Source organism: Balaenoptera musculus, chromosome 6, assembly GCF_009873245.2.
Source record: "Balaenoptera musculus isolate JJ_BM4_2016_0621 chromosome 6, mBalMus1.pri.v3, whole genome shotgun sequence".
Lineage (NCBI taxonomy): Eukaryota > Metazoa > Chordata > Mammalia > Artiodactyla > Balaenopteridae > Balaenoptera > Balaenoptera musculus.
In genome coordinates this window covers 106,178,712-106,205,800 of record NC_045790.1, presented here as the reverse complement: position 1 = coordinate 106,205,800, position 27,089 = coordinate 106,178,712, and the positions used below count along the sequence as shown (strand labels likewise).

Genomic DNA, 27,089 nt, shown 5'->3' with positions numbered 1-27,089 from the left:
AGCCAAATAAATAAATTAAAAAAATAAATATTAAAATACAAGAACAAGTAAAGGGTTCATACTGCTATAAAATAGATGAAATTCAATTAAGAGTTACTAGTAACTTAACTCACTGTTCCTTTCCCAACACTGACCCACTTCTAGGTTGATAGAGTGCCCTTGACACTACAGGCTCTAACAGACTGAAACATAGGGATCCAGATGTACTAATGTTTGTCAGTAACAGCTAACAAATTTTTTTTTGTGTGACTTCTAGGTGAACGACCCCTGACGAAAGACAATCACCTTCTGGGAACTTTTGATCTGACTGGAATTCCTCCTGCTCCCCGTGGGGTTCCACAGATTGAAGTCACCTTTGAGATAGATGTGAATGGCATTCTTCGAGTGACAGCTGAAGACAAAGGTACAGGCAACAAAAATAAAATCACAATTACCAATGACCAAAATCGCCTGACACCTGAAGAAATTGAAAGGATGGTCAATGATGCTGAGAAGTTTGCCGAGGAAGACAAAAAGCTCAAGGAGCGCATTGACACCAGAAATGAGTTGGAAAGCTATGCCTACTCTCTAAAGAATCAGATTGGAGATAAAGAAAAGCTGGGGGGTAAACTTTCCTCTGAAGATAAGGAGACCATGGAAAAAGCCGTAGAAGAAAAGATTGAGTGGCTGGAAAGTCACCAAGATGCTGACATTGAAGATTTCAAAGCTAAAAAGAAGGAGCTAGAAGAAATTGTTCAGCCAATTATCAGCAAACTCTATGGAAGTGCAGGCCCTCCCCCAACTGGTGATGAGGAACCAGCAGACAAAGATGAGTTGTAGACACTGCTCTGCTAGTGCTGTAATATTGTAAATAACTGGACTCAGGAACTTTCGTTAGGAGAAAATTGAGAGAACTTAAGTCTCGAATGTAATTGGAATCTTCACCTTGGAGTGGAGTTGAAAATGCTATATAGCCCAAGTGGCTGTTTACTGCTTTTCATTAGCAGTTGCTCACATGTCTCGGGGTGGGGGGCGAGGAAGAATTGGCTATCATCAAAAGTGGGTAAAAAAGCTGGGTTAGGATTTGTGTTCACCTTGAAAATGTTCTATTTAACAATTGGGTCATGTGCATCTGGTGTAGGAACTTTTTTCTACCATAAGTGACACCAATAAATGTTTGTTATTTACACTGGTCTAAGTTTTGTGATAAGCTTCTAATTAGGTTAGTCATTTATTTTAAGGTTAGAGTCTCGGGTTGAGGGGAGTGTTTGGCGTTTTGAGGTAAGGAAAACACTTTTTTTTATTCAGTCATTTCTGGAAATCTGCCTAACCTAATCTAAGAAAAGGGGTGGGCGGTTCATCCATATCCTTAACTAGGCAAGGGCCATTTTACAGTGCCCAAGAGTGGACTTTTCCTGAGCATAATTGTAATTTCCCATTTCCCCTTACCTTTCAAAAACTTCTGGTGGCTTTTTATAACTAATGATGCTTTATACCTGCTTGGATTCCTTTGAGATTTGATAGAGTGATGGATCACTGATGATAACGTTACACACCTGGATTCAGTTCATAATTTTAGAATGTGAAGGTGTATTTTTGAACCTCAGCTATGTCAATCTCCATCTCAGTGGTACAGGAGTGGGATCTAGAATGGTGACCTACATTTAGCCCTACTAAAGTTTAATAAGTATGCTCAATAAAGGGCAGGCTATCATGCTAACATGAAATCCAGTTCAGCCCAAGGATAGGTATTCTATATAGATGGGCAACCAGCTGAAAGGTTAACTTGTGGAACTAGGACCTGACAGTGTCATAGTTTTACTCTGAGGCCCGGACCTCTGCTGCGTTGCCCAAAAGCATTTGGACAGAGGGTCTTCAGGCCAACGTCCATACAAACGTTAAAAATGACCTGCAGTGCTATGTGCAGTGGGATAGGGCGTAGTGGGGACAGATAAGGGCCAGTCTTTGTCCCTGTCCCCAGTGGCTTTCAATACCAAAAGCCAACAGTCTGCACCTCTTTCTGAGGAGCAGCTAATGAATATTAAAAACACTTCAACCTGTGAATGTCCACTCCTTAATTTCTACAGCTGCTTGTTGTATCTAGCAATTAGGATTTCTGCAACATTTTTGTGATTAGTATTCTTAACAATCAGCCAATCTATTACTCAGTTACCTGGGTTGTATTGCTGGTAAAACCTTTTATATAATAGAGGTTTTTGCCCTGGGCTATCCAGTTCATCTCTTTACCTACCAAAGTAGGTAAAAGCCAAAGGGATATATAGTGCAGAAGATATTGGAGGTATGAAACAACTCAGGTTTCATTTAACTTTTCTGAAAGTAATTGACATTTAAAAGTAGTAAAAATGTAGTTTTATTAATCAACTACAGTCACAATACAATCATTATAGATTTCCCCTTCTGTATTCATCCCACCAAACACAAAACAGAGTAGTGTGTCAGTCTGACTTTCTTCACGAGAGTCACCACCTTCGGTTACTCCTTTCTCAGTGGAATCCCCTTTCTCAGCAGCACAGTTTAGAGTGGCAGAATTTGAATCTTCTTTCTCAGAAGTACATGTCACTGGCCATGGAATGATACACATGGAATGGTCCAATCGTCCAGGGGGTAGAAAAGTATCAAATTTAAGCAAGGTCCAATGCTGCTTTTCTATTTTGGAAAAAAAAAAAAAAAAGGGTCTGTGTTAAGAAATTTCCAGAAATGCTCTGTGATGTGCTGTGTCACCTGAGCCCTAACAGAAACAGGAAATAAAAGGGAAAAACCCCTAATGGCACTGTTACTGCTTTGATGATGTCATTCCCTAGAAGTCTGGTTGTCATTCTTTCGGATTTAGATGTGGAGGGACCAAAATGAAAGACCAAAGCATTGTGATACTTTTCAAAGAATGGTCACATTTGCTTAAAGACCCACAGCAAACAACACCTGCTCACCTATGTGATACTGGTACATTGTGCCCAGGGCTCCAGTGGGAGTCATCCCTCCAAAGATATACAGGTGCTTTCCTACAGCCACAGCTGAGTGGGCAGCACAGCCTGTGGGAGCTGCCCCAGTGGGACTTAGCTTCTGCCACTTCATGTCACCTGCCAAGAGATAGAAAGTGCTTAGGTACAACATGGCCTAGACTGTGGTTTCAAACTTAACCTGTCAGACTCCTGCAGTTTGCAAACCAATCACTGAACTTCATTCACTGAGAGCTCTGAGAGATCCTATAGCAAGGTTTGGTGTGCACAAAAATCACTTGGGGGAGCTGAAATTCTGTTTGGCTAGTCCAGGGAAGGAGGGCGGGGCTCAGTGATCTATAATTTTAACAAGCATCCCAGGTGATTCTGATGTGGTTGGTCTTTGGAGCACACTGAGGAATGTGATCCGGTCTTTGGTGACCATCACCATTAAGTATTTAGGAGCCCAGAAGTAGGTGAGGTTCCAAGTGTGTGTGTGTGTGTGTGTGTGTTTTGTGTGTGCAAGCATGCCTGTATGTGCACACACGTGCATGTTTGAAATACAGTTCCTTAGAAAGCAACTTTGTGAGTACTGGCTAGACACTAAGTATCTTGCTTACTTCATTCTCTTAATAGCGGTATGCAATTGCTATTACTTCTGCCTACCTTCTTTCTTCTTAAAGATGAAGAAATAGGATTAGAGAGAGAAAGAGGCTTGTCGGAGATCCCACAGCTAGCAGGTGGCAGAGCTAGAATTGTACTCAGGTCTGACTCCAAAACCTGTGTTCTCTATGCTGTAACGTGCTGCCTCAGCACCTATTTCCAACCTATTTCTGCAGGTAGTTGCAAATTTTCAGACAAGAATTTAAATGAGGCAGGATATCACTGGATTTTAGGTTTTAGAGAACTACCTGGGTTGGAAAGGAGGAAAAATAGGAAGTAGTTCCTTGCACAAGAGAAAAGGACTTTCTTTTTTAAAATAAGCATTAAGGGACTTCCCTTGTGGTCCAGTGGTAAAGAATCCACCTTCCAATGCAGGGGATGCAGGTTTGATCCCTAGTCAGGGAACTAAGATCCCATGTGCCGTGATGCAACTAAGCCCATGCGCCGCAACTACTGAGCTCGCGCGCCTCAACTAGAGAGCCCCCGTGCCGCAAACTACAGAGCCCACGCTCTCTGGAGCCGTGCATCACAACTAGAGAAGAGAAAACCCACACGCCACAACTAGAGAGAAGCCCGTGCGCTGCAAAGAAAGATGCCGCATGCTGCAATGAAGATCCCATGTGCCGCAACTAAAACTCAATGCAGCCAAAAAAAATTTTTTTTAATTAAAAAAAATTTTTTTAAAGAAAAAACTAAATAAAATAAGCATTAAAACTCTGTTTGACTGCTTGCAAGGAATGCTTCTGTGAAGATATTTTCCATCTGTCAGTTCAAGGCAGGGGTCCAGCAACTCAGAGTTGGAAGGTAGAATCACCCAGTCCAGCCAAATATCCTAGGCAATGCAGGAATCCAAGCCAGTGTCAGCTGGCCTCAGATGTCACCAAACCAGAGAACCTATTGTTTGGCAAGGTAGCCCGATACACTGCACAGCAGTTCTCATGCATTCTGCCCATAGTTCCAATTCCTGTCGTCTGGAGCAATGCAGAACATATTCATTTGTTCATCTGTCCACTTTTTTTTTAATATTTTAAATTTTTTTGGCCACACTGTGTGGCATACAGGATCTTAGTTCCCCAACCAGGGATCGAACCCATGCCCCCTGCAGTGGAAGCGCGGAGTCTTAACCACTGGACCGCCAAAGAAGTCCCTATCTGTCCACTCTTAACAGATATGCACTCATCACTCGCGACCTGCCAGACACTGTGCTCAATGCTGGAAATATACTGGCGGAAAAAGAGACAAAGTCCCTGCCCTAAAGGAGCTCATAGTCTGCAAGAATGATCCAGAAAGAGTCCAGGCTCTCTAGGGCACATCAGCCCTTCAGACACTTAAAGACAATTCTCATGTTATCCCTAACTTTCCTTTTCTCAGTGTTTTTAACAATTTAGCGTGACAGTTCTGGTTGTCCACCTCCAGACACACTCTAGAAGTTATCCATGGGGTTAACGGGTACTGCTTGAAAGAAATCCAGTCGGGAAACACAAAGCATAATGAATTTTAATGATACAGCAGGGTTGCTGGAAGGATAAGAAATAATGGGTAGGTACATGGCAAACAGAAATACGTGCTTTTATTGTTATTTCTTATTATTATTCAGGCCACATTTCACAGAATCTAGTGAAGATTCTGCTGGCTGGTCAAGAGCAAGGCTCTAGTCAATCAAAGCATATTTTATTTAATCTTAAGCAGACAAGCCCCCATGCTCTCCACCCTACTTACTGATATCAATGCAATGGAGATCATCATAGAAATTGTCCGCTGCCAAGCCTCCATGGATGAAGAGCTTTGTCCCTGCTGCCACCATCACATGACCATGCCGGGGGGATGGAGGTTTTCCAAGTGTCTCTGGTTGTGACCAGGTCAGGGTATCTAGAAAAATAAATTCAGTGACATTAGATGACAAAGCTATGAAGAAAGAACACGAGAAATATAACTAAGCCTCACCTCCCAGCAAGCAGAGATGCTCCAAGCAGAGAGGGACCTGGGGGGTCATTCACTGCAACTTGCCAACCCAACCCAGGCCTCCCTCCATCCACAGCCTTTACAGCCTCTGCTGGTACACATCCAGGGCTGGAGAATTCACTGCCTAATATGCCTGCCCCTTCTACTGGGCATTAAGGAACCACTTCTTGCTTTGAATCAAAAAAAGACCTCCCTTAAGTTTCTTCAACCTAGAACGGCCCCAGAGTTAAAAAGAATGAGTCTACTTCTTCTGGGACAGGCCTTCAGAGTTTTCTCTTTTTTAAGACAATATTCTTAATTGATTTGCTGGAAGGGTGGGGAAAAAAATAGACTACTTTTAAAGTTAGCAGGGCTTCCTGAAGTGGTTGTATAGGATAATGGTTAGAGGATGGGATTTGGAGTTAAAACCAGGTTATTTCACTGAATAACTATGTGGCCTTGCACCAGTTAATTCTATAAGCTTCAGTTTCTGTAGTTGTAAAATGAGGAGAAACTACCTGATAATACCTACCTCTCAGGGTTGAAGTGTGGATTAAATGAGATAATGTATGGAAAGCACAGGCACAGAGAAAGTACTCAATACATGAGAGTTATTAATATGGGTATGATCCAAATAGTGCAGATGTATTTTACCTGTTGAAAACCCTTCATATCTTCAAAATTGTACATATATAGAATTCAGGAAAATCAATCATTTCAACATACCAGATAAGTCTTAAAGGAGTGCTACAAAAATTATCTGAGACAAAAGCCTGCCAAACAAGTTATCTCTGAATTACCATTTGTGACATGCCTGAAGGTTGTTCAAGGAGCCCCCAGAGTTCCAAAGAATACAATTTGAAATAATCAGAAAAAGTTTATGCCTAAATATGTTTACCACAGCGTTGTTTGTAATAGAGAAGAACTGGAAATAGCCTAAGTCCATCAACAGGTGAATGGGTGAGTTATTGCTACAGTCATGATAGAATACTATGTATTCATTAAAAACATTGAAAAAACTTTGTGATTACAGGGGAAATGCTTAAGTGAAAAATACAGGATACAAATAGTACACCTAGAATTATCTCTGCTATTTAAAAAAAAAACACCGTAGTTGTACTGAAATGTTAACAATTTTGGGGTGATAGTATTTTTTATATATATACATATATATATATACGTATATATTTTTTTCTCTTACAGTTTTATATATTCAAAACTAATATTATTTAAAATTTTAAAACCGCTTTAAAAGAATCACACAGTCCATTCTTTCTGGATAAAGTCATACTGTGACGTGTCTTAATTCTTAATTTAAACTTTGTAAGTTCGAAATTTTGCTTATTGCCTTTTCTCAAAAAAGGCTGCAAAAACACTCATGAAAATTATTTTTGTCACATGCTATTTGTAAAGTATTATTCATAAATGCCCACTAGTAAGAGGAAGAAATGTAAATAAATACTACTTAGACAAAAATTTGGCAAGAGGTCTCACAATTTTAAATGTTCATACCATTTTGACCCTACGTAATTCCACTCCTTAGCATCTAGTCCATATTAAATTGTTGTAACATGTTCAGAAATTAATGTATATATTCACTGTAACACTGTCAGCAAAAAGGTCAGTCAATAGGAAAATGACTGAATGAATAGGGATTCCCACACAAAGATATGCTTTGCAAGGAAATTTCTGACTTAGGAAAGATCCATGATGTGTGATTAAATGAAGGAATAATAATGATAATACAATGATTATTCATTAGGTGCTTCCTATGTGTTAGGCACTGTGCTATGCACTGTATCACATTATCTCATTTAATCTTTCCAACTCTTTGTGGTAGGCACTATTACTATCTCTATTTTACACATCAGCAAACTAAGGCCTAGAGAGATTAAGAAATTAGTCTAAAGTAATACAGAAACTAGATGTCAGATCTGGTCCTGAGTCCCTGTCCTATGGCTTCAAAGTTTATACTTTCGACTAGTACTAAGATCTGCCCTTAGACCTGCAAAAGTAAGAGGCAGACCAACATTCATAATTTAATAATTCTATGTGTGTGTTTTAAAGTTTTTATATAATTTCAAAATCCATAGAAAATTCATAGATGTTCATAAACACATGTGCATATGATTTATAATTGCATAGGAAAATCTGGAGGTAGACATTAGGAATGGCTAACAGTGTTTACCTCTGTCTGGGGAGTGGGAAGGAAAGGTGTAAGGGGTAACATTTTACTTTTTTGCTTTATAAACTATACTGTTTAAATTTTTTAAATTGATCAATTATTCCTTTTTAAATGCAAATTTTGCTATGGGTAGAAGATATCAGCTAAGAGATATACTGAAGAAGTCTAGAAGTGAGACACACAGCCAGGTTGTCATTTTCTAACCTCTGCTTCCTTCATCAGGTAAGCTGCAGGCCGGGGTAACCCTGACCAGGTAAGTGGCAGCCCCAGGGTTCCCCCGAGTCCATACTTGCATCAAACACATGCAGCTTCACATCCTGCACGGGCTGGGCGCCTCTCTCTCCGCCCCCAAAGACATACAGCTGGTTTCCGATGGTTGCCGATGACGTGTGGAATGTTCTTGGGGATGGGGGTGGGCTGGTCACCTTTGGCGTGGTCCAAGTCCTCGTTTCTGGTCCACAGAGAAGGTAGGTATCTAAAACACTCAGGCTGAGGGGCCTCTGACATCAGCTCTGGGGCTGGGCAAGGTCATTTTGCAAACCCCAATCTCTAAGGCGGACAGTGTAGGTCTAGGCGGGGATCTCATGCCACCAAATTCAAGGAGGGGTAGGGGGCAATACTTAGAGTTTGTCCAGATAGACCCAAATTCCCAAGATTGAAAAGCCACAAGTACAATTAAGAATGAGGCCAGGGGGCTTCCCTGGTGGCGCAGTGGTTGAGAATCTGCCTGCCAATGCAGGGGACACGGGTTCGAGCCCTGGTCTGGGAAGATCCCACATGCCGCGAAGCGACTAGGCCCGTGAGCCACAACTACTGAGCCTGCGCGTCTGGAGCCTGTGCTCTGCAACAAGAGAGGCCGCGACAGTGAGAGGCCCGCGCACCGCGATGAAGAGAGGCCCCCACTTGCTACAACCAGAGAAAGCCCTCGCACAGAAACGAAGACCCAACACAGACAAAAATAAAAAAATAAAATAAAATAAAAAAAAAGAATGAGGCCAGTTTGTTTTTGGAGGCCTTCAAACATCCTCTCTGAACCCTACTCCCCTTTGATGACTGACTACCCTGCCCTGTACCATTCAGAGGAGCCCAACAGCTGCTAAAATTCATTCCCACTAGATGCAAGAAACTAAATGTGCCAAGTTTCTCAGGATATGTGGCCACTAAAAGAAAGTAGACAATATTATTACAGCTTCAGTAGTAGCAGTAATTGTCCCTACTACACAGTAAGTGCTAAATAAATACTAGTTTCCCCATTTTACAGATAAGGAATTGAAGCAGAGACAGATTAAGTCACTCATTTAAGGTTACATGGCTAGTAAATGGCTGAGTTGCGATTCAAATTCTGTCTCAACACCACCAAGATCTATGTATTTTCCACTCTTCTGACTTGAAAATAAAATTTCACCACGTGGGTAGGTGTACAGAAGCTTATTTCTTTTCAGAATGAAGCATGAATTTTATAGAAACACAAGCAGTAACTGAGCACCTCCCTTGTGCAGAATCATTGCCCTGAGCACTCTGCCATCCCCACTATCCTCAGTCAACCCTGGGAGGTGGGTGGAAAGTATCTCCACTTTGCAGATGAGGGAACTGAAGCTCAGAAAGTCTAAATCCTTTCTCGCAGGTCACAGTGTTGGTGAGTAGTAGAGCAGGGCTCTGAACACAGATCTGTCAAAACTCCCGTACTTATTCCACTACAACACACTAGGAATTCTTCCTCCCTCCCTTCCTCCCTCCCTCCCGTGCCACATGGCTTGTGGGATGTTAGTTCCTCAACCAGGGATTGAACCTGACCCCACGGCAGTGAAAGTGCCAGGGAATTCCCAGGAATTATTTCTTGACTGGGAAATTCTGTGCCTTTTGTAAAGGTCTTCATTCAGTATACAAAGTGGCGCACGAAGCATGTGTAATATGTGTGGGACTCAAAACATGAGCCTGGAGACCAAACAAGTCTCAGCCTATATCCAAAACATAATGGGGACTTCCCTGGTGGTCCAGTGGTTAAGATTCCACGCTTCCACTGCAGGGGGCACGGGTTCGATCCTTGATTGGGGTACTAAGACCCGCAAGCTGCATGGCCAAAAAAAAAAAAAAACCCAAAACAAAGCATAACGTAATTGTCTCTATAGCTACAGATCTTGGATAGCTTTTGGATTTTAGGGGGAGTTAGAAGGGGCACAACCTCCAGGGTCAGAAGATCCTGGGATGGTGTGGCTGCCAAGCCAAACGTTAGCACAAATAATACGAAAGGAGTCCTAAGCCAGCTGAGGGACTCGCCTTAGTAACAAACGCAACTAATGATTCACTTCCATCTTTCATATTTCCTGGGCATGGTGTCAAACTATACTTTCTAGGAGAGAAAAAGGATCTGGTGGAAAATCAATTCCTTTGACAAAAGCTTTCCAAATTCTCACTGTATTTTATTTAAATAGATGCCATCACTGAAAATCAAAGGAACTGATCTCCATCCAATCTAAAACTGATTTCCATCTGTCGAACCATAGCTACATCAACCACAACAACAATTATTGAGCATTAAGTATGTGCCAGATTTGAGTTAATTTAAATTCTTGCCAAACTTAACAAGGTAGGAACTGTTACTATCCCAAAATGACAAAGACCAGCTGTTGTAAAAATAAATCTGTTATCGATAGAGGGAACTGGGCGAGAGTTGACTGTTCTGTGAAAAATGTCCAGATTACTAGTAATTAACAAAATGCATATTTAAACAATTAGATACAAGGGTTTTTTTTGCCTATCAAATTAGCAGTGCTTAAAAATGATAAATTCGATACTCGTCAGGAGTGAAACAAGAACTATTAAACACAGTTGGAGAGAGGATAAGTTGAAAAAAATCTTTCTGGATAGGGAATTCCCTGGTGGTCTAGTGGTTAGGATTCTGGGCTTTCACTGCCGTGGCTTGTGTTCAATCCCTGGTTGGGGAACTGAGATCCCGCGAGCCACGCAGTGCAGCCAAAAAGAAAAAAAGTTAAAAAAAAAATCCTTCTGGAGAGCAATTTGATAGCATGTACTAAAAGCCTTAAAGTCCAGTGTTTTATCTAGTTCTTTTATTTCTGGGCATGAGTTCTAAGACAATAATTTTTTTTTTTTTTAAACATGGAAGAACTTTTTTTTCTTTTTATTTATTTATTTTTGGCTGTTTTGGGTCTTCGTTGCTGCGTGTGGGCTTTCTCTACTTGCAGCAAGCGGGGTCTACTCTTCGTTGCGGTGCCCAGGCTTCTCGCTGAGGTGGCTTCTCTTGTTGCGGAGCATGGGCTGTAGGTGTGCGGGCTTCAGTAGTTGTGGTGAGCGGGCCCAGTAGTTGTGGCTCGCGGGCTCTAGAGCACAGGCTCAGTAGTTGTGGCGCACGGGCTTAGTTGCTCCACAGCATGTGGGATCTTCCCGGACCAGGGCTCGAACCCGTGTACCTTGCACTGGCAGGCGGATTCTTAACCACTGCGCCACCAGGGAAGACCCTAAGGCAATAATCTGAAATACAGTCAATGATTTCTGAACAAAGATGTTCACTGCTTTGTTATTTATAATGATAAAAATCTGAAGACAACCTATATGTTAAAAAAAAAAACCAGGGGAATTATGGTATTGTCATAAAAATTGAGGGACCTCCCTGGTGGTCCAGTGGTAAAGAATCCACCTTACAAAGCAGGGGACGCGGGTTCGATCCCTGGTCAGGGAACTAAGATCCCACATGCCACGGGGCAACTAAGCCCTTGCACCTCAACTAGAGAGTCCGCGTGCCGCAAACTACAGAGCCCATGCGCCCTGGAGCCTGCGTGCCACAACTAGAGAGAGAAAGCCCACAAGCCACAACTAGAGAGAAGCCCATGCGCCACAAGGAAAGATCCCATGTGCCGCAACTAAGACCCAATGCAGCCAAAAATAAATTAAATAAATAAATAAATAAATCTTTAAAAAGTGTGATGCAGCCATTAAAAATGATTTTAACAAAGCCTTATTAATAGGGAATTATTTCTGTGCTAATTATGAAATTAAAAAGAAAAAGATACAAGAGCGTAGTGGTGAAATAGGATGATCTCAGGTTTATAAAAATGCAGAGAAAAGACAGAAAGGAAGTACACAGAACTGTTATTAATAGCCTTAGGTCACAGGATTGTGGATGGCTTTTGTCCACTTATTTACACTTTTCAAATATTTTACAATGAATATAAATTATATTTATAAAGAGAAAAACAACAACAAAAAATGTTTTTAACTGACAAAAAGTCAGGTCCACCTCCCATGGGTGGTTCAGCAACATCCTCGCAGTAGTGATGTCCCCAAACTGCTTCCTCTGTGATAAAACTGCCAGTAAGACTAGTCAGGAGCTTTGCACTTTTTGACTAAAAGAAACATACTAGGAGGATCTAGATCAGGGTTTCTTAACTTTGGCACTACTGACATTTTAGACTATATAATTCTTTATTGTGAGGGGCCTTCCTGTGCATTACAGGATGTATGGCAGCGTCTCTGGCCTCTACCCAGTTGATTACCTGCCCCGAGGTGTGACATGGCCAACTGTCCCCTGGGGGGCACCATTGCCCCCATTTGAGACCTCCGCTGTAGGTGACTTGGGTTCTAACCTGCCCCAGTCCCTGGCTCCCTGGTGACTTTAGGAAAGTCACTTCCCCTTGTGAGACCTGGGTTGCCCACTTGGCATAGCTTTTCTCTGAAGTCTCTTCCAGCTTTGGCTTTTAAGAAATGGATAATCTGTACACGTTATGAGGAAAACAAAATATAATTCTATTATTTTCAGATTCTGCCAGAAGTTAAAATTTCTATTTTCTATGAGGTCAGCAAAGTTAAATGGATTAGTCAGTACAATCCACATGGGCTTTGGTACAGGAATTGGAATTGGATTAATTTATTCATTTTGGTAAATAAATATCCTTTGGCTACTTACCAGGATTCAGAACTTGTAGGCAATTTCGATTTCCTGACTGGTCGGCACCTCCAAACACCCAGATGCTGTGAGGTGTGCAGGAGGGAACAAAGCTGGCATGCTCGTACCGGGGCAAGAGGCCCTCCGAGGTGGCTAAATCCCACTGGTGTGTTCCTAGAAAACATTTCACCCAGTTCCTAGATTGGGGCTGCCAATGGCTTATACTGGTTAACAAACTTGGGGGAGGGTACTGAGGAGAAAAGGGTCAAAAACATAAGTGAACAACCATCAGATCACTTAAAGGGAATGTGGTCAACCTCCAAAAATTTTTATATCAGACACTTGGGGGGGGCACGTCTGACTCGTCCATAAACCCTCTTCTACGGGAACTGTCCCCACTCTCCCAACCCCAGGGATAGATCCCAGGAGACTTGGTTGTACTACACCTTGACTTTCTAGGCTTAGCTGATAGGGTCAAAGGTAGTCACTGGACCCAAAATGGGCCAATCAGATCCTCTCTCCCAAGAATCTGGAATTCAAATAGATTTCTGGGTTTGGGTGGCCATCTTCTACCATGTGTGGAGAAGGAGAGAAAGCCAAAGTATGGGGAAGAGAAGAATGAAACATCTACATAAAGAAGCATATCTCTCCACAGAGAGTGAGGGAGGAAGTAGATGGTTTTTGACAGCTTTCTAATTCTTGCTTCCACTCTCTCCTGAGGCTAGGCCAAATCTCCTGCCTTTGGATTCTCTTTCTTTCTTTTTTTTTTTGCTGGTTTAAGAGAGTTTCTATTACCTGCAAGTAAATGACTTCTGGCTAAAACAATTTCACAGACTGTTAATACCTAACTTATTAGTTATTTTAATTAGTAAACCACTTACATATGACCTTTACAGGCATTATCTTGTTAGATCATTACGAGTGCCAAGTGAAGCAAGTTATTATCCCTATTTTATGGGACACTGAAGCCCAGATGGTTTAGGTGGTTTAGCCAGAGTCACAAAGCTAGTAATAGGTCACGACAGAATTGTAACTGTACTAGACAGCAAGCTTCTTGAGAGCTGAAAGAGATTTAATTTACCTTTGATTTCCTAGTACAGGGTGTAGAAATTCAAATGCCTACAGAGGATTGGAGGAAATTGGAGAATGAGAGCCCCACTGATAGGTGGCAGCTCAGTTACAAAAAACTGTCACCATGTAGACATACAGGCATACTGATGTCAGATCTTCCAAGATTATCAAGAGAGGCCAAACCACTTCAAGTTTTACATGCAGACCCTCCTGCACATTTGGTTAGTAAACAACTGAGATCAAAACAATACACAGGGGCATCTCTGGTGGCGCAGTGGTTAAGAATCCGCCTGCCAATGCAGGGGACACGGGTTCGAGCCCTGGTCCAGGAAGATCCCACATGCCGCAGAGCAACTAAGCCCGTGCACCACAACTACTGAAGCCTGCGCGCCTAGAGCCCGTGCTCCACAACAAGAGAAGCCACCTCAATGAGAAGCCCACGCACTGCAACGAAGAGTAGCCCCCGCTCACCACAACTAGACAAAGCCCACGCGCAGCAACGAAGACCCAACGCACCCAAAAATAAATAAAATAAAATAAATAAATTTATTAAAAAAAAAAACAACAGTAGACAGCAACGTTACACACGGACCTAACAAAACATGTAACAGGGCTTCCCTGGTGGCGCAGTGGTTGAGAATCTGCCTGCCAATGCAGGGGACACGGGTTCGAGCCCTGGTCTGGGAAGATCCCACATGCCACAGAACAACTAAGCCCGTGTGCCACAATTACTGAGCCTGCGCGTCTGGAGCCTGTGCTCCGCAACAAGAGAGGCCGCGATAGTGAGAGGCCTGCGCACCGCGATGAAGAGTGGCCCCCGCTTGCCGCAACTAGAGGAAGCCCTTGCACAGAAACGAAGACCCAACACAGCCCAATAAATAAATAAATAAATAATAATTAAAGGTGCTAATAATTAAAAAAAAAAAAGCTTTAAAAAAACACAAAAAAACATGTAACAAAACACCAATTTTCTTCTGCCATTGTGTGGTACATAGTAGTCGCTCATTCATTCATCCAAATACTTATAAAGCACCTACTCTGCGCCAGGCACTGTGGTAATGGCTGGGGATACAATGAGAAGCAATATAACCATGCCATTATAACCATGTTCCCTGTTTCCAAGGAGCTTATACTCTGGTGGGGAAGACAGACAACAAACAATCACATGTGAAAAGGGCTGTGAAGGGGGATAAAGATGGGAAAGTACAGGATACCATGGAAACACAGAGAGTGGTTGTGTCATTGTGATTTACATTAAGAAATACATATTTGGTCTTCATCTCTTCCAGGCACAGAGCTCTGAAAATCCTTGTGATGACCTAAGTGATAAGACTGATAAAGGTGTCTTTTATTATTGATAACAAACCCCCTGTCAACCACACCTGAGTTTATGTTAATGAGGTGACTTTTGGAAAGCCCCTAAGGATGGGAGCTGGTTGCCAGGGGAACTAACCATGACATTACAGGGTTAGAACTTTTCAGCCCCAGACAGTGCCCCCTACCCCCAACTCCGGGGAGAGGAGAGGGCCGGAGGGTTGACAATCACCAATGGTCATAACAATCAATTATCCCTCCATAAAAAAGGAGAGGTTGCAAGAGCTTCCAGGTTGGTGAACTCATGGAGGTATTGCAAAGGTGGGGCACCTGGACAGGGCACGAAGTGCCTCTTCCCACATACTTTGCCCTATGCATCTCTTCTATCTGGCTATTTTCTGAACTCTGTGAGCCTCTCTAGCAAATTAATGGAACCTGAGTTAGGTGACATGGGAACCTCCCATTTATAGTTGGTCGGTCAGAAGCACAGGTGGACTTGTGATTGGCATCTGAAGGGGAGCAGGGAGAGTCTCGTGGACTGAGCCCTTCACCTGTGGAATCGGATGCTAATTCCAGGTAGAACTGAACTGAGTTGTAGGACGTCCAGCTGGTGTTGCAGAATTATTTGGTGTGGGGGGAAATCCCCACACATCTGTCAGTCAGAAGGGAAGTACGGAAGACTAGTGTTGAGAGGAGGCATGGGAATAGAGAAGGAAAACAGAAGAGTCTCTCCTTTACAGTGGCAGTACCTAAACTAGTCCTAAACTAGTGGCAGATGTATCAGGGCAACGTTCCTGATGAAAGTGTCATTTAACTGGGATCCGACAGATGAATAGTAGCCAGATGATAAGGAAAAGGAAGAGCCTTCCAAGCAGAGGGAACAATACAGTAAGTCCCCTACATACGAACCTTTGAGTTGCAAACTTTCATGTCCAAATCACTTAAGTTTGTTCACATGTCTGGCGTTATCTGTAAAAGTTGGGTACCTAGGCTAACTTTGTCGGACTTAAGAACAAATTGGATTGGCTTCCTTGGTGGCGGAGTGGTTAGGAATCCGCCTGCCAATTCAGGGGACATGGGTTCGAGCCCTGGTCCAGGAGGATCCCACATGCCGTTGAGCAACTGAACCCGTGCGCCACAACTACTGAGCCTGCGCTCTAGGTCCACGAGCCACAACTGCTGAAGCCTGTGCACCTAGAGCCCACGCTCCACAACAAGAGAAGCCACCGCAGTGAGAAGCCCGTGCACCGCAATGAAGAGCAGCCCCCGCTCGCCGCCACTAGAGAAAGCCCACGTGCAGCCCACGCGCAGCAATGAAAAAACCCAACTCAGCCAAAATAAAAAATTAAGGAAAAAAAAGAACAAATTGGACTTACGAATGCGCTCTTGGAACAGAACTCATTCTTATGTAGGAGATTTACTGTATATGCAAAGGGTTGGAGACCAAAAGAGTTCAAGGAACTGAAGGATATTCAGTGGAGCAAGTGTGGGTTTGGGGGAGCTAAGAAATGAAGTTGGGGATAGCCTGAAATTGGGGAGTGACATGATCAGATTTATATTTTAGAAAATACTCAGCTAAGTAAGGAAAATGCAGTGTACAGGAGGTAAACTTGGAAGCAGGCAGACCAGTGAGGAGGCTGTTGTAACAGTCTAGCTGAAAGATAATGATGCTTGGACTACAGTAGTAGCAGTGCAAGTGGACCGACATGGATGAAAATAAGAGATATCGGGCTTCCCCAGGGGTGCAAATCCACCTGCCAATGCAGGGGACACGGGTTCGAGCCCTGGTCCGGGAAGATCCCACATGCCACGGAGCAGCTAAGCCCGTGCGCCACAACTACTGAGCCTGCGCTCTAGAGCCCGCGAGCCACAACTACTGAAGCCCGTGCGCCACAACTACTGAGCCTGCGCTCTAGAGCCCGCGAGCCACAACTACTGAAGCCCATGCGCCTAGAGCCCGTGCTCTGCAACAAGAGAAGCCACCGCAGTGAGAAGCCCGTGCACCGCAACGAAGAGTAGCCCCCACTCGCCGCAACCAGAGAAAAGCCCGCACGCAGCAGCGAAGACCCAACACAGCCAAAAATAAATAATAAATAAAATAAATTTTAAAAAAAAATTAAAAAATTAAAAAAAAAGAGATATTTAGGATTTGGTGATTAATTGGCTACGTGGATAGAAGAGGTGGAGGCATCAGTGCCTCCCAGAGAAATAGTTGATGAATGAATGGCTGGTTATCCAGGGCTCCATATGGACTCCTTCCCCCAAATCAAGGAGGTCTTGGTTGGGTGGATATATTCCTGAAGTCTGTTGAGACCTTAGGGACCTCTCAGTGATGTTCATTTTCTCAGAGGAAAACCCTGCTGTCTGGTCTGAACTGATAGTCTTAGGAATGGTCATGGCCGGCAGCACAAAGCCCTGCTCTCTGGCCATATAGGGCGTGTGCTCCGCAGCTGCTGGTCTTTTTTTTTTCTGGCCACGCCGAGTGGCATGCAGGATCCCAGTTCCTCGACCAGGGATCAAACTGCAGTGGAGATGCAGAGTCCCAGCCACTGGACCGCCAGGGAATTCCCCACAGCTGTTGGTCTTACCCAGATCTATGGTGTGCACATCTGAGAAGCTCCTGTTTGGATCTGCTCCCCCAACAATGAAGACCTTCCCTCTCTCGGCATCACCAACAGGGGGCAAATATGAGCAGCTATGGCCAACCCGAGCACAGGGGCTGTCTCCAACCGGGGTCAAGGTGTACCTGCCAAAGGGAGGGTATATTCAGGAGGCCTGAGCAGAGAATAAATGCAGCGGTATGTTCTTTGCATTCCTCATGGAACAGTCTCACCAGAATGAAGGGTCTTATACATACACAGTCATTTTAAATCATGTCCAGCAAGGCAGCATTTTCCTAATTAATGAATAGTACCTTCCCTTTGCACATAACCTTTGACTTTTCAATTTTGTCACTACTTTCATCTCACATTAACTTAGTGGGGATGCCCTGGGCTAGTAATTGTCCCCATTTGGTAGAGGGGGAAACTGATACCCAGAAATGTCCAATGGTGTGTCCTGGCACAGGATGGTAGTTATGAACACGATTTGCAAATTCAGACAGACCTAGTTCAAGTCCCAGTTCAAGTGCTTTCTTGATGTGTGCCCTTTTGGAAGTCACTTTACCTTTCTGAACCTTAGTTTTCCTCATTTGTAAAATGAAGACAGCAATAGTTCTCAGCTGTGAAGAATGAGATGCAATCTTGTAACATGGCAGGAAGGACTCAGTTAATGATGGCTAGAGCTTTATGTGTAATCACATGAGAACAGCCCCAAAGCTCTTGTCACTAGTCCGTGATGCTTCCCTCTGCCATGTAATATTCTCCGTCATTCACTGATTCTTTTTTCTTTTTCTTTAATTTAATTTGTTTATTTTTGGCTGCACTGGGTCTTCGTTGCTGTGCGCGGGCTTTCTCTGGTTGCAGTGAGCGGGGGCTACTCTTCGTTGCGGTGCGCGGGCTTCTCATTGCGGTGGCTTCTCCTGTTGCAGAGCACAGACTCTAGGAGTCCAGGCTTCAGGAGTAGTGGCTCGCAGGCTCTGGAGCGCAGGCTCAATAGTTGTGGCACACGGGCCTAGTTGCTCCGCGGCATGTGGGATCTTCCTGGACGAGGGCTCAAACCCATGTCCCCTGCATTGGCAGGCGGATTCTTAACCACTGTGCCACCAGGGAAGCCCCATTCACTGATTCTTAAGAGCTTTTCCAGATTACTCATAAAGCTTGATCTGATGGAAGCCAAAACCAGGACTTTGAAAAATCAAATACAGGGGCTTCCCTGATGGCGCAGCGGTTGAGAATCTGCCTGCCAATGCAGGGGACACGGGTTCGAGCCCTGGTCTGGGAGGATCCCACATGCCACGGAGCAACTGGGCCCGTGAGCCACAACTACTGAGCCTGCGCGTCTGGAGCCTGTGCTCCGCAACAAGAGAGGCCACGACAGTGAGAGGCCCGCGCACCGCAATGAAGAGTGGCCCCCACTTGCCGCAACTAGAGAAAGCCCTTGCACAGAAACGAAGACCCAACATAGCCAAAAATAAATAAATAAATAAATAAATTTTTTAAAGAAATCAAATACAGGATCCATTCATTCTGCTCTGGAAAGTTATTCTGAATGCTGACTGAGAAAGCACACTTCTTCAAGCTTTCTGGTTGGAAAAGGAAACTCTGTAGCTGTTTTTCAGGCCCAGTCTTATCTGACCTCTCTGACATGTGGTACTCTTGGCTCTTCCCTCCTTCTCATACCTTTCTCCTGCCCTGGCTTCCCCACACCCATTCCTTTTGGTTCTCTATCCACCTGTCTGGCTGCACTTTCTGTTTCCTTCTCTGACTCCTTTTCCTCCAGCTTTCTCCCAATCCTCATGGGTTCTCTTCTTCTCAGTCTAGGTTTGCTTGCCTGATCAGTTTTATATGTACTGATGGCTTCAATTACCACCCATCTACTGTACATGTTCATCAGTGACTTTCAAATCTCTATTTCTTTTCCAGATCTCTCTTCTGATGTCCAGATTCACACATTCTACATTACCACCTGCATGACCACTAACCACATACCATGCATGCTGCTAACTTCGCTACAACCCTGGATTCACTTAACTTGCACAAAACCCCTCTGGGGACAGTACTACTATCATCATCTGAGGTTTACAACTGAGGACCTGAGGCTTAGAAAGGTTAAATGACTTATTCAAGAGCTCACAGCTATCCAGCTACATGGTGAATAAGACAAAAGAAGTCCCTGCCTTTACAGCACTGACAGACTAGTTGGGAAGAAAAACATTAGACAGATTAATTTCCAAATATCCATTTCATTTCAGTTGTGTTATAAAGGAGTACAGGATATATACAGGATATATAGTATGAGAACATATCACAGGGGGACCCTACCCTGTAAGGAGAGGTAGGTGGGGACAGGAGTGGTCAAAGAAGACTTCCTGAAGGAGCCCCATTTGAACTGAGATCTGCAGTATGAGTAGAAGTTAGCTGGGCAAAGAGAGGGACAAAAGATGGAGGGAAAGGATGATCCAGGTAGAGGGACCAGCACATACAGTTCCTGAGTGGGACAGTGCAAGCCATGTTAAAGGAAGAGAAAGATAACAAAGGCTGAGTAAGGGGACTTGAGGTTGGAAAGACAGGCAGGGACAGATCACGCAGGGCCCAGTGGGCCATTTTAAGGACTCTGGTTTTTATCCTAAGACCAATGGAGAGGCACAAAAGGTTTTTAAACCAGGGAATGCCATGATCAGATTTATGATGCGTAGAGAGCAAGAGTGGACGCAGGGAAGCCAGATCAGGGGCTCTCCTCCAAGTTCCTGCAGAAGCATTGCCTCCTCTCTACAGCCCTCTGTGAGCCCTGCTTCAGCACCGGTCACTGTTCCCCCACTACACTGAGACTATTCACCTTTGTACCTGCATCACCTACACAGCGGCTGGCCCTGTCAGGCCAGTGTTAGTTGCTGAACGAAGGGTTGGCTCAAGAAATAGTGAAGCCAGTTTAATCCAAATCCAATTCCCTGAAAATCTTAAAAATGAGTCAGAGCTTGGGGGAAGACACAGTGTTGGAGCTGAGGATGCCAGATGGTCAGTGCCTTACTCTTCCTGGCAAATGGATTTTAATAAGATCAACATCTGCTCTGTGATAATTATTGCCCCACTACCTTTCCTCTGAAGACCTTCTCAGACAGTTTGAGTCTAATTACCAGAAACTGCAGACAGTTTAAACTCTACCCTTTTTCATAGATGATCAAATATGTTAGTAAACTACTTATAAATGAAAAAAAAACTCATGTGTTTCTCTGTTTGAATCCTTCCTTACGGACCATGTTGCTTTCCTGGGCTTGTCTCCAGGCTCCAAGACTGGCAGCTGCTTCATGGTGTCCTATGCCTAAGAAGGAAAGGTACTTTTTAGACATTTACAATTATCTTCTACCTAAAAAACACAGCAAATCAGGTTACTTGTCTCTTTAAAAATTTTCCTGTTGATATACCAATTTCTAGGGCCTGATTAATTTGAATAAGCATTACCAACCTTTTGATATAAACTTATATTTGGGAGGCAACTATGACACAACTTTCATAATCCAATTACAGAGTTTTTTTGTTTTTTGCCTAAAGTTTTCTGTGTCCATGGTTTTCATGGGTAAGGGGTATATATCAAAATAATTTTCAGAGGTCATAAGGTAGTTATGTTTATCAAAAGACAACATTTAAAAAGGCCAAGAAATACTGAACTCTAGGATAAATCCTGGCCTCAGCATGACATTCAAAGCCTTCTGGTCTCAATCTTCTTTTCAGGAACTCACCTCTACAATTTCTTGCTATATTGAACTGTTCTTACTATATTTGTTCCCCTAAAATGCCAGGCCCTTTCATAACTTGCATCCTGTGCTGCTTCCCTTACCTGAAATGTCCCTTCCCTTCTGGTCAACTATAAAACTCCTAGTCAACCTCCAAAGCCCAGTTCAAATGTCCCCTCCTTAGTGAAACCTTCCCTGATTTGTTGCTTTCCACTTACATCCTCAAGTTACTTTATTCTCTACCTGAAGGTATCTATTAAGCTGTCGTCATTGCAGGGATCACCCTGAATGTAATCATCTATTTAAAACGCTCTAGATTCTAGACTAAATGCCACTAGAATAAATTCCAAGCGAGCTGGGCCTCTCGGATTCATTCAGAGAACCAACCAAGCGGCCCGGCATAGAGTAGAAATGAGGGATGAGTGAATGAAGAAAGAAAATGGATGAGATTTCTGGGAGGTGAATGGATAAATCCAATCTTCAGCCTAAGCCACTAACTGCTGTCCCCAAAGCCTAAAGCTCAGTGAAGTAAACTTCACCTGGACCGAGACTTCCAGCAGCCGCCCCTGCCAGGTCCATCCCCCAGTCCCATCCCCGCTTGGCAGCGCTAGGGGATAGGAGACAGGGTCAGGAGAGAACAGGATGGTTCCTTTCCGTCAGTGTGGCTGGGCCGGAGCCAGAGGAGGTCTCCCGAGCGCTTTCCACCCGGCCCAGCTCCACTCCCTTAAAGGATGCGGCCCCCCAGCCACCCACCCCGGCAACGCTTCAAACCGGGGTCCCGGAGCCCCCCACCTCCGGACCGCATTACCTGCGGCGGCTTAGGCCAGTCCTGGGCCGTGGCTCCGCCCCAATTGGGGCGGTTCTTGGACCTTCGCCCCTCCTCCAGACCCCGGAAGAGCGCAGCGGCCAACCGCTCTCCACTCCTAGGGCCGGGTCACCAGGGCGCGCCCTTGGAAGGGAGCCGGGAGGGGTCCTAGCGGCCCGGGTTCGACCCAGCTGTGTATTTCTCCAGAGCTGAACTGGCCGGGTCGTCCTGGGGCCTTACCTCCCCGGCTGAGTAAGTAAGCCAGAGCTACTTGGAGACGACTTACAAGCGAAATGCCAGGGGTTGGGCATCCAGTTAGGTGACCCAAATCCCTTGGGCTACTTTAAAGGAGCTAGGATATTTTCAGTTCCAGCGGTTGTTAAAATGGTTTCTGAAAGGGAGAGTTGAGGGTGCTTTCCTAGGTGTGAAATTTCCCTGCGCAGTCTTATTTTATTTTAATTAATTTATTTTTGGCTGTGTCGGGTCTTAGTTGTGGCACAGAGGATCTTAGTTGTGGCCCGTGTGCTTCTCTCTAGTTGTGGCCTGCGGGTTTTTTCTCTCTAGTTTGGTGCGCAGGCTCCAGGGTGCATGGGCTCTGTAGTTTGTGGCACGCGGGCTCAGTAGCCGTGGCGCACAGGCTTAGCTGCATGTGGGATCTTAGTTCCCTGACCAGGGATCAAACCTGCGTCCCCTGCATTGTATGGCGGATTCTTTACCACTGGACCACCAGGGAAGTCCCCCTGTGCAGTCTTTAGGCCAGTTCAAGCTTTGGCGCCCTAAAGAGCTGACTTATTCCATAATTAGCGTTTGTAACTATAGCAGGCACTATGCTGAACCAGCCAAACCTGGCCCCTGGCCTCCTGGAGTTTACAAACTAGAGAGAGATTAAACAGAAAAACAAATAACTAGGTACGCTGGTAAAAAGTGCAAGGAATAAAAAGTTCATCAAGGAAAGTATCTATTTTTGCGAAGGATACTTTTCTCTGGGCCCCAGTGTCACCGGTCTGTAAAATGGAGCTAATAAGACTTATGTCACAAGGTTATGGTGGGGAATACATGAGCTAATGTATATAAACTGCTTAGTGCCCAGTGACTGGCGCAGAGCTGGTTGTATGTAAAATGTAATGCTATTCCTAGGTGTAAATGAACTCTAGACACCAGTCCTGAGTGAGATGTATTCATCTGCATTACTGTGGTCTCCTTCATAACCATAGGTTCCCTGTGGCTTTCCTGAAAATGGAGAGCTGGCTCACCTATGTCTATGTTTCAGAGAACCACACAATCAGGAGGGCTGAGTTGTTGTATCCTAGGAATTGGAGGAAACAGCTAAGGAAGGAAACCACACGAGCGCCTGCTGCACAGAGCTATGGTAGCAGAGTGGGAAGCAGACAGACATACTTGGGTTCACATCCAGGCTCCCGCACTAACCATCTAACCTTGACATTTGGCAAGTTCACCCTCTCTGAGCTCTAGGTTCTTCATCTCTAGAATGGGAATAGTAATTACCCACCTCAAAGAGGGAGCAGTTGAGAGGATTTGATAGTACAGCTGAAAGTTGAACTTGGTAAATCTTTTCACTACTTGAAACCGTAACAAAAATTTATTGACAAGATGGAATTTGCAGTCTGTAGCTCTTTTTATTGCTCACATATCCTATTCCAAAGACCTGGAGTCTTTGTGAGTTCCCACGTTAATGGAAAAATCTCCACTGACTGTTTGCCAAAGAGGAGTTTCCTGCTCTCTTTCAGGAAAGAAAACTAAGGCCAGGTTGGCTCTGCCATTCGTCCATGTGCATCTAGACGGAGATTTCTGCTCACAGATGCAGAATGCTCTCTCACCCCCTGTGTCTTTAGGCTAAATCCATTTCAAGGTGCCATGCTGGAGTTGCACATAAACAAGAAAAATTGGAAGAGGTTTGTGGGCAAAATAGCAACTAATTTTCATTGTAGGATCTATGCTTTTAGACTAGAAATCACTTTTCAGGAAGTGCTGGAAAGAACTTTGGAGATCTATTTTTAAACTGGAAATTGAGGCCCAGAGAAGTTAAAATGACTAACCCACATAAATGGGAGAACAGGAACCCAGATCTCCTGTTTCGTGCAAGGAAGACTAAGAACATATTCCAGTCAGCAAGCTCTGTACACTGTCTCTGTAACACACCACCCAATGTGTCTATCATCTCTTCTAAGAACTCACCCAACTGGGAATGTCAAGAGTGAGGTTCACTGAATGAGGTGGGTCTGCAGGAGGGAACTTCTTACTGCCAGACAGTTTGGTAATGTGAGGACTGCCCCCTATTTTCACTGGAAGGGGATTGTCTTCATTACCTACCTGTTCACTGACTTATCAGCAAGGGAAGCAATGATGCTGGTGACACCTTCCTTTCAAGCACTTTATTGTTTGTAAAGAACGTTCATATCCATCTCCCTATTTGTCTCCCTTCCCAATTCTGAGACGATATTTGAATACGATTAATTACCAGTTACTGAGGATCAAAGATGAAAAGTGAATTGTCAGTTTTTCAGAGGACTGTAAAAAAAAAAAAAATCAAACAACAATAGCATCTTTCCCTCATTTGGGGTTTTTTTTCCTCCAAAAAACTCTGAGCATATTATTTCTATACTTTTTTTTTCCCCCTAAAGTCTTAAATGTTACCTCTTCAAAAAGGCCTTTTCTGCTCACCCAATATTCAGAGCTAACACACTGCACTCACTGCACACAACATTGTTTTAAACCCTTTCCATATATTAACTCTGTTTAACCTCAGTACAAGCCTAGAAGGTAAGTATTCTTATCATCTCCATATGAGGCAAGCACTGTTATTATCGCCACATTGGAACTGAGAAAACTGGAGCACAGAAAGGGTACATAACTTTGCCAAAGTCACACAGGGAGTAGTAGAGCCTGGGCTTGAACTCTAGCCATTTGGTGCTAGAGTCTGCACACTTTACCTCCACTATGTTGCCAACCTAAAGTAGGCCTCTTCTACTCCATTTTTCTTACTCACAGCACTCCTTCTTTCCCTTTTTTTCTCTTTTTTTGCCATTAATCATACTTTGTAATTAATTCTTTCCTCATTTACATGTTTGTTATCAGATTGTAAGTGCCATAGGGCAGGGATCATATCTGTCTCATTCACATCATAGGTATTCGTTGAATAAATGAAGAAATCTATGCTTGTGGGCACCATTCTGCAACAGACTGTTAAAAATTAATTTTACTTTGAAACAATTTCATACTTACAGAACAGTTATAATACAAAGAACATCACCCAGAGACCTCAATAAAGTTTTGCCACATGTCGTCAAAATACACTTTAGGGCCAGAGGATCCAGTCCAGGGTCACTTGAACAACAAATATTTACTGAGCACCTGCTACTGTTGGACTATATAACCGTCTCCTAACCGGTCTTTCAGCTGCAATCATTGCCTCCTACAGTCTTACACAGCAGCCAGAGCGACCCTTTTAAAATGAGTTAGATCATGTTACTGCTCTGCTCAAGACTCGGCAATAATTCCCCATTACATCGAAAGTAAAAATCAGTGTTCTTTTCTCTCATCTCCTCTCCTACTCCCCTCACCTTGATCCAACCACACTAATCTTCTTGCCATTTCCCAAAGATTCTAGACATGCTTTTATCTTAGGGCCTCTGCATCAGCTCCTCTCAAGAATTTGTCTCAAGTAACTGCATGGCTAACTCCCCCACCTCCTTGTTGATTCCTAAACATGCATCACTACATCTCCCTTGCTCTGTTTTTTTTTCCCCCTAGCACTTACCACTTTTATTTTTTAATTTATTTATTTTATTTATTTATTTTTGGCTGCATTGGGTCTTTTCTGCTGTGCGCAGGCTTTCTCTAGCTGTGGCGAGTGGGGGCTACTCTTCGTTGTGGTGCACAGGCTTCTCATTGCAGTGGCTTCTCTTTTTGTGGAGCACAGGCTCTAGGCGTGCGGGCTTCAGTAGTTGTGGCATGTGGGCTCAGTAGTTGTGGCTCGCAGGCTCTAGAGCACAGGCTCAGTAGTTATGGCGCACGGACTTAGTTGCTCCACAGCATGTGGAATCTTCCCGGACCAGGGCTCGAACCCGTGTCCCCTGCATTGGCAGGTGGATTCTTAACCACTGTGCCACCAGGGAAGCCCACCACTTTCTAATATACTCTACAGTTATTTACTATATTATTGTTTAATGGTTTATGTTCTGTCTCCTTTACTGCAGTATAGCTACAGGTTGAGGATAGGGATCTTCTTCTATTTTGTTTGCAGAATACCCTAAGCACCTACAACTGTACCTGGCATATAGTTAAGTGTTCAATTAATAGCTGTTGAGTGAAGGAATGTTGAAAGTGTGCTAAGTACCAGGTCCTGTTCTTGGTACAACAAAAAAACTCTCTGCCCTCATGGGACACGCACTGAAGTAGACTTAAGCCACCCAGACCTATTCCAGTCTTGGCTCCCCTGCCTATAGCCTGTGAGATCTGGGCAAGTTACTCAACCTCTCTGAGCCTTCCTTTGCTATCAATCGTTATGAGGATTAGACAGAAAAACAGCATTTGTATAGTGCCTGGCCTAAGAAGAGGTTTAATATTTGTTTCCTTTCTTTCCAGGCTGGAAAGTTGGTAGCCTGACATCTCTGCCAAGGGTTTAGGCAAGGTTTCTATTAAGGCCTTGGAAAGGTGCAAACAGGTTACTATACGGCCAGGCCTACCCAACTTTTTTTTTTTGGCCCTACCGTGCAGCATGCGGGATCTTAGTTCCCTGACCAGGGAGGAACCCGTGCCCCCTGCAGTGGAAGCGCATAGTCTTAACCACTGGACCGCCAGGGAAGTCCCCAGGCTTACCCAATTTTTAAGTGAAGATATTCTGGTGAGAGAATGCTTACAAGAGTCGGAGTGAGAAACCAGGGAATGGCTAGTGTCACCTACTTTGCCATTTTGCATCGGAA

The 27,089-nt window shown here is 44.0% G+C and overlaps 3 protein-coding genes across 7 annotated transcripts in view; 2 read left to right on the top strand and 1 right to left on the bottom strand.

The window, feature by feature from the left end:
- The window catches only part of HSPA5 (heat shock protein family A (Hsp70) member 5), a 4,715-nt gene extending 3,547 nt beyond the window's left edge, over positions 1-1,168 (top strand). The window contains exon 9 of the mRNA XM_036856044.1: positions 257-1,168. Coding sequence (XP_036711939.1) covers positions 257-819 — 563 coding nt within the window. The 3' untranslated portion in view covers positions 820-1,168. The remainder of the gene's footprint in view (positions 1-256) is intronic.
- Positions 974-27,089, bottom strand: RABEPK (Rab9 effector protein with kelch motifs). Of its 5 annotated transcripts, none has more exons than XM_036856047.1 (8): positions 27,070-27,089; positions 20,865-20,929; positions 17,599-17,756; positions 12,647-12,799; positions 8,015-8,176; positions 5,319-5,468; positions 2,928-3,077; positions 2,335-2,646 (listed from the first exon to the last, which is right to left on the bottom strand). In XM_036856047.1, exons 2-8 carry the CDS (start codon positions 20,915-20,917, stop codon positions 2,354-2,356), a joined length of 1,119 nt encoding a protein of 372 aa, XP_036711942.1. In that variant the 5' UTR covers positions 20,918-20,929; positions 27,070-27,089; the 3' UTR covers positions 2,335-2,353. The 5 variants fall into 5 exon arrangements, with proteins under 5 accessions (XP_036711944.1, XP_036711943.1, XP_036711942.1 ...); XM_036856046.1 differs by lacking the exon at positions 27,070-27,089 and adding an exon at positions 24,626-24,659; XM_036856045.1 differs by lacking the exon at positions 27,070-27,089 and adding an exon at positions 22,150-22,204.
- PPP6C (protein phosphatase 6 catalytic subunit) overlaps positions 22,288-27,089 on the top strand; it is a 33,174-nt gene continuing 28,372 nt past the window's right edge. The window contains exon 1 of the mRNA XM_036856051.1: positions 22,288-22,398. The gene's annotated coding sequence lies outside the window, so the exon portion shown is untranslated. The remainder of the gene's footprint in view (positions 22,399-27,089) is intronic.